The sequence below is a fragment of the Cupressus sempervirens genome, chromosome 2 (assembly GCF_028749045.1).
Source record: "Cupressus sempervirens isolate cs-2001-9-10 chromosome 2, ASM2874904v1, whole genome shotgun sequence".
NCBI classification, from domain to species: Eukaryota; Viridiplantae; Streptophyta; class Pinopsida; order Cupressales; family Cupressaceae; genus Cupressus; species Cupressus sempervirens.
The window spans coordinates 595,655,228-595,665,646 of record NC_143119.1 but is presented as its reverse complement, the minus strand read 5'-3'; the positions used below and the strand labels follow the sequence as shown (position 1 = coordinate 595,665,646).

Genomic DNA, 10,419 nt, shown 5'->3' with positions numbered 1-10,419 from the left:
TTGAGATGTGATCGAAGGGATGAGAGGAATTAAAGGAAAACCTAATAAAGAAGATTAAGTGGAAAAACAATGCCTATAAAAAGGTTAAAGGGTATATCAAGAAAAGGAAAGTGTGAATCAAGTGAAGGAAAGAGTCAAGTGAAGTGTGTGTGTGTTGATCAACCAAGTAAAAGAAGAGTGAAGAAGAGTAGAGTATTGAGAATAAAGGAGATCTAAACAAGAAAATGTATTTGTTGTTTTAAGAGATCATTTCGTTATTAATTTCTAATTGTTGTGGCAGAAAAATATCTTAACTAAGTGGATCTAACAATCCTCTTTGTAAATCCTTTATAACGTTTCATTCTAAAAAGTGTAATAAGTCCTTTAGTAAGGCCACTAATTGAGGAGTAATAGATCTAGTTGATCTTTGGTGAAAATACCTTAACAAGGTCACAATTAGCAAATTTGATTGTAATCTTTAATAGGTTTGGCTCTTAACCGAGCTCATTTCAAGAGGGTAAATTTCTTTGTGGGTGACAATTCTCATGGTGGTTTTACACAAATTGGATTTCCACATTAAATACTAATGTTAATGTGTGAATGGATGTGTTACATATTATATCATGTTTTCATATGCATTAAGTTGTAAATTAATGTTGGTCAATTGAATGCTTTAACCAAGTTATTTGTTGATAAGTTTAAAAGGGTACACATTGTCTTTAAGACCTGTGATAACTGATTCTCCCACGCCTCCCAATGGTAATATAGAATTCTATATAATAGATATATAGAATTACATTAAACAACAATGGTAATATATAAAGAATACAAAGGTGAAAATGAATGAAAGTTTGCATAACCAATACAAACCATAAGTGTGTCAAATAACTAGTAAGGGTATAGAAAATTGAAAATAAAATGTACTGTAAGGAAACAATGCAACAAAGCTTAGTTGAAGTTTGTAAATCTATAAGGATGTGAACCAATATGCAAGGTTCTAAGGGTTCCATTTTATATAAGGGTTTGTACATCACACCAACCCTTTAAATACATGAAGTGAATTGCAAATTTTAATGCTTAATGTGTGATTATTTAATAGAAAGATGCAAAGTGGAGGAGGTAAGTGCAAAATAATGACACAATGAGAGCTAAAAGAGTAGTCAATATATTTTTTAAACCAGTGATATAAATGAATGAAACATCGCTTGATCTATGAGGACTTCGATGTATTAAATAGATTTTTGCTCAAATAACACTAGTCTTAAGCTACAAGTAAGGAGAGGTGATGTCTAGTAAATGTCATTGCATGATACAGTGTAAGATGTTGACAAGAAGTAATGGCAATGAGGATGATGGAAGAAATGGTGACATGTCATTGTGATAATTTGATACAAGACTGAGTTCTTGGCATGCCATGTAGAGATGAAAAATGGACTCTATGGGGATAATCATTCTCTTAATTTAGCTTGTACCACTCAACTTGAGGTGATAACCAACATTGCAAAAACTATGTTCTAGTTATAAATTAGCTTAAGAGTTTGGACTTATAGCAGATGCACTATTATTATATTATTGTCAACCCTTAAACAGTTATTGTAGGCAATTTCTATGAAATCCTAATCCCTTAAACAATGAAATTGTAAAAACATTAAGAATGAGATGGAAACCCTTAAACCTTGTATTGATGTTCAATTCATTTCCACTCGTCTATTCATTCTATGTAACACTAAAATAGTAAAATTGAGTCCCAAAAAAATGAATGGACAATTCGTACATTGAATTGGGCACCATTAAAAAGTGAGATTTAGTCCCTTAAACTCTAAAATTGACTCCCATAATTAGTAAAATTGAAACCCTAGGAAATTGAAAATGAAACCCCTAAGCCAAATTAAAACATTGAATTTGATGCCCTTAATCCCTTATACATTTTTAGTGAACTTGTGAACCCTTAAACAATGTAATTGAACCAATCCTACATTGAAATCCTCTTAAACCCTAACAACCCATTTGGTTACTAGAATAGGAATATAAAATTAGAAATATGTTTCCTATTTTCTATTTGGTGCGTCAATTGGAACAAGGAATAGGAATACATATTCCCATTTTGCCCCTAAAATGAGGTTATGTCTGGACTCCAATAAAATAGTTGTTATTGGAAAAGTCATTCCCATTCCCAATATGCATTCCTATTCTCAATTCCTATCCCTGCAACCAAACGGGCCCTAAAGTAATAGTAAAATGGAATCCCCTTAATAGTAATATCGACATTGCCAACTTGTCAACAATGAAATTGGATCCCTTTATCCCTAACACCAAGAAAGAATTTAGAAACCCTTAATAATAAAATTGAATCCCTTAAGCTCTATTCAATTCCCACATTAGTGAAATTGATAACCTAGGAAATTGAAAATGAAACCCTTAAAACTTAATTGAAACATATAAAGTGATGCCCTTAAACCTCATATATTTTTAGTGAATTTTTGAACCCTTAAATAGTGAAATCGAACCACTTTTGTATTTAATTGCAAACCCTTAAAGCCTACAATAATACTAAGAATGGGAACCCTTTGACAATAATAATGACATCATAACCCCATATACAATGAAATTGGAAACTTAATCCCTAGTATTAGAAAAGAATATGGAAACCTATAATATAAAATTAAACCTTAAACAAATAAATTGGAATGCTATGCATTAAATAGGAAAATGTTAAATCCCTCTAACTCTAAAATTAGTCCTTGATTCCTTAAACCCTTAAACATTTTTAGTGAATTTGTGAAGTCTTAATTAGTGAAACTAAATTACTCTTACATTGAACTACCAACACTTAAACCCCAAAGTAACACTAACAACTGGAATCCTTTGACAATACTAGAATCATTCTAAATGTATAATAGTGAATTTGGAAACATTAATCCCTAACATTAGAAACGAATTTGGAAATATGTAATTGTAAAGTTAAAAGTGAAATTGAATCCCTTAAACTCTAAAATCAAATCCTCAAATTACTAAAATTAAAAGAAAGAAGTTGATTCTCTTAAACCCTTATACATTTTTAGTGAATATGTGAACCCTTAAACAATGAAATTGAATCATTCCCACCTTAACTTCAAACCCTTAAACCCAAAATTTATAGCAAAAGAGAAACCATTTGACAATAAAAATGAAATTGAACCCTTAATCCTTAACATTGGAAAAGAATTTAGAAACCCTTAACAATAAAATCTAACCCCTAAAACATATAAATTGATAATGTTGTAAATTGATTTGGAAACCATGAAAAAGTAAAATTGAATTCCTCGAACTCTGAAATTGAATCCTCAAATCAAGTAAATCGAAACCATATAAAATTAAAATTGAAACCCTTCAACTAAATTATAACATACAAAGTGATGCCCTTAAACCCTTATACTTCATTAGTGGATTTGTGAACCCTTAAACATTGAAATTGAACTACTCCCACAATATAAGAAGAATCCTTAAACTGAATTAGAACATAAGAGTTGTTTCCCTTGAACCCTTATTTTTTTAAGTGAAATTGTGAACCCTTAAATAGTGAAATTGAACCACTCCCTCAATGAAATAAAAGCCTTTAAACCCTATAGTAATAGTAAAATGAAAACCCTTTAAAATTGCAAACTCTATAGTAACATAAAGAGTGAAATTGGAAACTCATTAATAATAAAATTTAAAATAATAATTGTGAATTTGGATACCTCAAACCCAATAATAACAATTTAGTTTAAAGCCTTAAACAACTATTATCCCACAAATAACCCAAATGCCAAAAATAATGATTGAAAACACCAAATTATTGAACTCATAGGATTAGAACATGTCAATAACACCAGAACGCATGAGTATGGTTCCCTAATTAACCTAAAAGTGTTTATGAACATAGTAAGTTGTGTTCATGATGTGATGCAAGGTAGGAGAATCCCCAAAGGAGATGTCCTAGCCTCCAACAAATAACCACACAACGAAAAATCAATGCAAGATTTGAAGCCAAGTCACAATAATTTATTCATAGATATAATTGATTACATGCAATGTGTCGGGCTGTAAGGCCTTCTCAGTTACGGCCAAATGCAAAGCAAGCAATAGTTCCACAAGATACCTCAAGATCCAATCCAAACCCTAGCTAGTCTAGATCCACACTCTGGTAGAAACCTCCAATTAAGATCCAACTAGTACTCGTAAGACCACCAAGCAATCTCCTTGTTTCCCAAACCTTAGCTACTAGCTCTCTTCAAAATTCGCTCCTCTACCACCTCCTCTTCTCCAAGATGGATGAATTGTGACTAAAGATTTCACCACAACCCCTACTTATACCAATCTAAGCCACAAGTCAGCCTCTGACAGAAATTAAATTGCAAATACCTTTAAAGGCTTACAATACTTATTAAATACATCAAAATTAATTACCCAAGACCCAAATAGGTCCACTCAATGCTATTAAATCCCTTAATCATGTCGGATAGCTAACTGCCCTGGGATGCTCCTACATCAGACTCTCCAGGTGCGAAAAGATGTTCTCAGTAGCTGGAAGAACATCTTTCGAGATTCAACAGATCAATCCCAAACTGGTTCTTCACATACATGTCCTCAAAGTCTTCAACTTGTACACTCTTTCCCTTACTCTTCTTCTGCTTCTTCACCTCCATTCTTGGTGTTCCACAAGTTTTCTATCCACACTGATTGCTAACCCTTTTAGAATCTATCAACTCAACTTAGCTACCAATATTTAGGTTCCTTATATCGACTGCTTCATTCTGCAAAGGAATCAGGGAATGGTTCCTGCCTCCTTTCTCAATTGTAAATACATTCTTGACATGATCATGCATGACCTTGCAATTATATTGCAAAGGTCTACCAAGCAACACATGACAACTGTTCATGTCAATAATATCACACAACACTTGATCCTTATAATGCCCAATCTAGAAATCAACAAGGCATTACCCCCTCACTTCCAAAGCATGCTCACCTCGCAACTAGCCAATCCTATAAGGATAAGGATGTCTCACTCTCTTCAATTCAAGTTTTTGAACCATCTCTTTAGCAACAAGGTTATCGGTACTACCACCATCCATAATGACATTGTAGACTTTACCACTAGACTTACAACTAGTCCTGAACAAGTTACTCCTTTGACAAGATTCCCTCTGACCAACCAATACTTATCGAGCCAATAAACTCTCTCCTTGCTTAGGTTCATGGTCTTCAACCTCATTCACAGTAGTAACTCTTCTATCACCATCCTTCTGTGGACATTGATAAGATCTATGTCCTTCATGACATCTAAAACAAGTACCCTTAAACTCACCTCTACATGTCCTTCTCTTTTGATCAAAAGGTTTTGGTTCATCTTCTGCACTCGGTTTAGCCTTTGCCAAGTAGTCTTGCTTCTTCTTCCCTCAGGAACTACCTTGATTCTTCCTCTTTAGCTTCTCCTTTGCTCTTAAAGCATACTGATGAGCATCCTCAACTGAAGAAATATTCAACATACCAATCTCATCCTGAATATTGAATCTCAAACCATTAATGTACCATGCTACCTTCTCCTTTGATAATTATTTATGCCCAAACTGAATAGTCAACTTGTAGAACTCCTCAATGTAATCTTTCACAGTCATATCCTTCTGCTTTAGATTTTGTAACCTTTTAAATAATTCAAAGTTCATAATCAGTGGGAATGAACTTAGCCTTCAACTTAGTCACTATCAATCTCCATCTAGTGATCTTCATTTCACCTTCCTCTTCTCTATGCCTTTGCAGTTCCTTCCACCAAAGAGCAGCATGTCCCTTCAACTTAGTTTGTGCTAACCTTACTCTAAGTGGATCCCCAATATCCTCAAGCACAAAGTAGTCTTCCAAATTACCAATCCAATCAATTAGGTCTTTAGGATTTAAAGTACCCGAGAAATTAGAAACCTCCATCTTATGCTTCAACTTCAACTAAGATCTAGGTCTAGCGAATTGGCCAACCCTATTTCCTATAGGTCTCTCCAGACAATCAACTCTAGCCTCAACACTCGATCCAACAACTTCAAAGTCTTCAATAGCTTCCTTCAGTACCCACATGCCAAGGTACACCACCTAAAGCACTCACAATTTCAACAATCATGTCACTCTTCATCAATGCTATCTCAGATCTAAAACTGGCTTTAACCTCCTCTATTTCAAATCTAAAATCTATTTTAACCTTCTCTGAGATCCTCTCTTCCATAACATCACTAAGATCATCAATCACCCTAGGTTCCAATCTTCTCGGAGGCATCTTCCAAGATTTTTGCAAACCCTAATAAATCCTCTTCACAAGTCCTAGTGCAAACTACCTCAACTTCGATGCTCAATTTACACACTCAAGAACAACCTTTGCTCTGATACCATTTGATGCAATGCAAGGTAGGAGAATCCCCAAAGGAGATGTCCTAGCCTCCAGCAAGTTACCACACAATGAAAGATCAATGCAAGATTTGAAGCCAAGTAACAATAATTTATTCATAAATATAACTGATTACATATAATCTGTCGTGCTGTAAGGCCTTCTTGGTTACAACCAAATACAAAGCAAGCAATAGTTTCACAAGATCCCTCAAGATCCAATCCAAACCCTAGCTAGTTTAGATCCACACTCTGGTAGAAACCTCCAAGGAAGATCCAACTGGTACTTGCAAGCCCACCAAGCAATCTCCTTGTTTCCCAAGCCTCGACTACTAGCTCTCTTCAAAATTCACTCCTCTACCACCTCCTCTTCTCCAAGATGGATGAATCATGACTAAAGATTTCACAACCCCTGCTTATACCAATCTAAGCCACAAGTTGGTCCACAATGCTAAAAACTAAATAAACCTAACATTAAATACTTGAAGAGCCACAAGTCTGCCTCCAACAAAAATTAAATGTCAAATACCTTTAAAGGCTTACAATACTTATTAAATACATCAAAATTAATTACCCAAGACCCAAATAGGTCCACTCAATCCTACTAATTCCCTTAATCATGTAGGATAGCCAACTACCCCAGGATGCTCTTGCGTCAATTCATAAACACAAACACTCTAGAAACATCACAAGAAGCACCAAACAAAACTTTCCTAATTAGAGTTAGAGGAAAAACATGAATTTTGAAAAAATAAAATTGAAAGCCATGAAAGGTCTTCAATAGCCTTAGCAAGGATAAACCTATATCAAAGATGAGCCAAGTGAACAAGTTTAAAAACTTCTTTTAATGGTCAATGAAAAATGTTGGTATGCAATGTTCAAATGCCTCATTTTCTTTGCATCTAGAATCCCAAACCCACAAAACAAGAATAAGAGGAAGTAAATGCAATGCAATGCACTATAATCATTAACTAGTGAATAAGAAATAATGCGACAAAAAAACTCAAGTATTAGCTAAATGATGGTGTAGCTAGTGAAGGAAAGAGCACGTTCTCGTTGCATGTGGAAGTTGCCAAATCCCTGACCAAATGTCATGGTTAGAAAATAATTGAAGACTACATAATGCACAAGATAGAAAGGAATGAGACACGACTTGATCCATGAGGAGTTTGACGTATTGAATAAAGTTTTGTTTGAATAACATGTCCCTTGAGGTGATTGTAAGAAGAGGTGACACATAGTAAATGTCACACCATGTTGCAATATAAGGTGTCAACATGAAGTAATGGTGGTAAGAGTGGTGGATTGGGTGGGCATGTGATGAAATGCCATACATTTTCTAGTTTAGATGATATGGTGGACAAGTTTGGGGTAGGTATGCACACATCCTAATCGATACACTAAAATGATAATAAGTAGACATGTTGGATAAATAGGACCAAAACACATGGCAAAGTGTCAGGCCATGAATATATTTTTTAATTTAGAGTCACCAACTGAGCAATCTAGTTCTCGTCGCATATGGAAGTTGCAAAATCCCCGACCAAACATGTTTTGGTCACAAAACAACTGAAGACTACAAAATGGGATAGAAATGAATGAGACACGACTTGATCCATGAGGAGTTTGATGTATTGAATGTAGTTTTGTTCGAATAACATATTCGCTAAGGTGATTGTAAGAAGAGGTGACATATAGTAAATGTCACACCATGTTGCAGTGTAAGGTGTTAACATGAAGTAATGATGGTAAAAGTGGTGGATTGGGTGAGCATGTACCTTGTACAATTTGGATGATATGATGAGTAGGTTTGGGATAGGTATGCTCTAAAATGATAAAAGTGGTGGATTGGGTGGGCATGTACCTTGTACAATTTGGATGATATGATGAGTAGGTTTGGGATAGGTATGCTCTAAAATGATAATAAGTAGACCCATTAAATAAATAGGACCAAAACCCATGGCAAAATGTCAAGTCGCGATTTTTTTTTATTGAGTCACCAATTGAGCAATCTGGACAGCTGATTTTAGAAAATAGATCTGGATAACTGATTTTTTAAAATAGCTCTTGAATCCATATGAACCGCTGAAATTAAGAGTACACGTGATCTTTCTTCTATCCTCTCCCCTATATATGCATTACCAACTTGCTTCAATTTCCACTTGGTGGGATTTTACAATTTGGAATTACAATTATAGGACGGGGGAACGGTATACCTTATCTTATGGATGGTGTGACGCCGGTAGCTTGCACAGGATAGCAGGAAATGGCTAATGCGGAGAAGCATGCAATTAGTCCCTCCAAATTTCTTCTACCAGTTGCCGTTCCATTCATTTCAAGGATTCCAACATCGACAATAACGTCAAAACCGACACCAACACCAGCACTTCCGATGCAAAAAGCTGCGGAAGGATGTCAAAATCTTCTAAATATGTTAGAATTTGCATTGATTGAATGCAGGCAAACTATTAACAGAACAGCGAACAGCTTAACAGCAAGCAATCCATTTCTCCAAAGGCTGAAATGTCTCTCCATTCAATACAAAAATATCTTCCAGGCACACCCAATTGGAGTTACGTTAGTCTCTCTTTGACATCGAACTTCTTGGCGCTTCAGTTCCTAGGACATTGTGACAGTTACTGACTTTTTCCTTCATTCGTTTGTGTTACAGGCCCATTTGCAAAGAATGAGGCAAATAAACCCTCTTTCCTCGTATAATTTTGCAGCTGTATTGCCTGGTGACTCAGTGGCGGAAATGGTGGTGACAACTGGGATTTCTAATTTTCTCAACATCTATAACACTCTACTGATAACAAGGCTGGTCTTAACTTGGTTTCCTAATTCTCCGCCAGTAATTGTGAACCCCTTAAGGTAAGTCAATTTTTCATATTACTTTTTATGTCCTGATTCAGAAGTAATGGTGATAATATGTTTTTATAAGCATTTGATTTTCCCCTGCTTAGCCCACCGCATGACTCAGGGATTATTTCTGTCCCAAGTGCAGCAATTTATGTTTTGGACCTAATTTATTAGCTGAAATTTGAGAAGTAGTAGTAAAGTTAATGGTTTGTATCTTTACCCAGCTAAGATCAACATATTCAGGGTTTAACACTCAGACTATTTAATGCAGCACACTCTGTGATCCATATCTGAATATCTTCAGAGGTGTTATACCTCCTCTTGGTGGACTGGACTTGTCTCCCATTCTTGCATTCTTTTTGCTAAATGCTTTGACCAATGCGGCTGCAGCTCTTCCCGCTGAGTTGCCCAAGGGCATGGAAAACACGCAGGCGTCAGCCGCAATGCCTATTCATTCTTCCAGTGTCACTGCAAAACAGAAGTTGTGGTTGAAAAGGCAATGCAGTTCTACTGATGTTCAAAGGAAAGATGATCATTGTAAGTAAATTGTGGGCATTGAAAAACTGTTAAGAGCAGCTGAGCACCAAAGAAAGCAATAATTGTTCTGTTACATTCGTTGTGTGAATTTGAGTTTCTAAATTAGTGCCCTTATGCCTTGAGTTCATATGCAGAATTAATGGTTTGTTACATCAAGCTTACCATTCTGTCTCTGCCTATTCCCCATGATATTGAAATTAAAATAAAACTATGCAACCATTTAGTTGGTTCAAAAAATATAAATTATTCTAGTATTTCAGTTTTCTCCTATCCGTCCCGTTTAATCTGTTAGTCTTTACGGTATACATTCTTCCCAAAATTGATATTGCTTGCTTTATTAATCCATGTATCATTGGACCTTTTAGAACCGGAATTAGACCCTAATGTGTCTCTATTAGAAGGGAACAAGTTCCTTTTGTGGACCGTAAGTTGTGTTCTGTTATTACTATCACTTGATGTTTGGAAGTTTGGCACTCACCTCCTTTATTTACCATAATATAGTAAGCATAAGGTCTTCATAAAAGATAGATTATTTCCTTAGAATTCCGCATAAACATTACTTACAGATAAAAAGCAGGGAACACAAATCATGCGATTAGTTATGTTTTTCCGCAAGTGAAATTTTATAATGCACAAGATAGTTTCCTTGAAGTT

At 35.2% G+C, this 10,419-nt stretch overlaps 1 protein-coding gene across 1 annotated transcript; it reads left to right on the top strand.

Moving 5' to 3' along the window:
* The first annotated feature begins 8,529 nt into the window (after positions 1-8,529).
* On the top strand, positions 8,530-10,033 carry YLMG2 (YGGT family protein). Its single transcript, XM_089814633.1, has 3 exons — positions 8,530-8,941; positions 9,041-9,240; positions 9,500-10,033. Exons 1-3 carry the CDS (start codon positions 8,636-8,638, stop codon positions 9,771-9,773), a joined length of 780 nt encoding a protein of 259 aa, XP_089670759.1. The 5' UTR covers positions 8,530-8,635; the 3' UTR covers positions 9,774-10,033.
* Positions 10,034-10,419: the final 386 nt, after the last annotated feature.

Bases quoted from the DNA above. Each gene is read 5' to 3' on its own strand.
- YLMG2 (XM_089814633.1), top strand. From the start codon at position 8,636: ATGGCTAATGCGGAGAAGCATGCAATTAGTCCCTCCAAATTTCTTCTA. The intron at 8,942-9,040 runs GTTACGTTAGTC...TTTGTGTTACAG, and splicing joins TCCAGGCACACCCAATTGGA to GCCCATTTGCAAAGAATGAG. The intron at 9,241-9,499 runs GTAAGTCAATTT...TATTTAATGCAG, and splicing joins GTAATTGTGAACCCCTTAAG to CACACTCTGTGATCCATATC.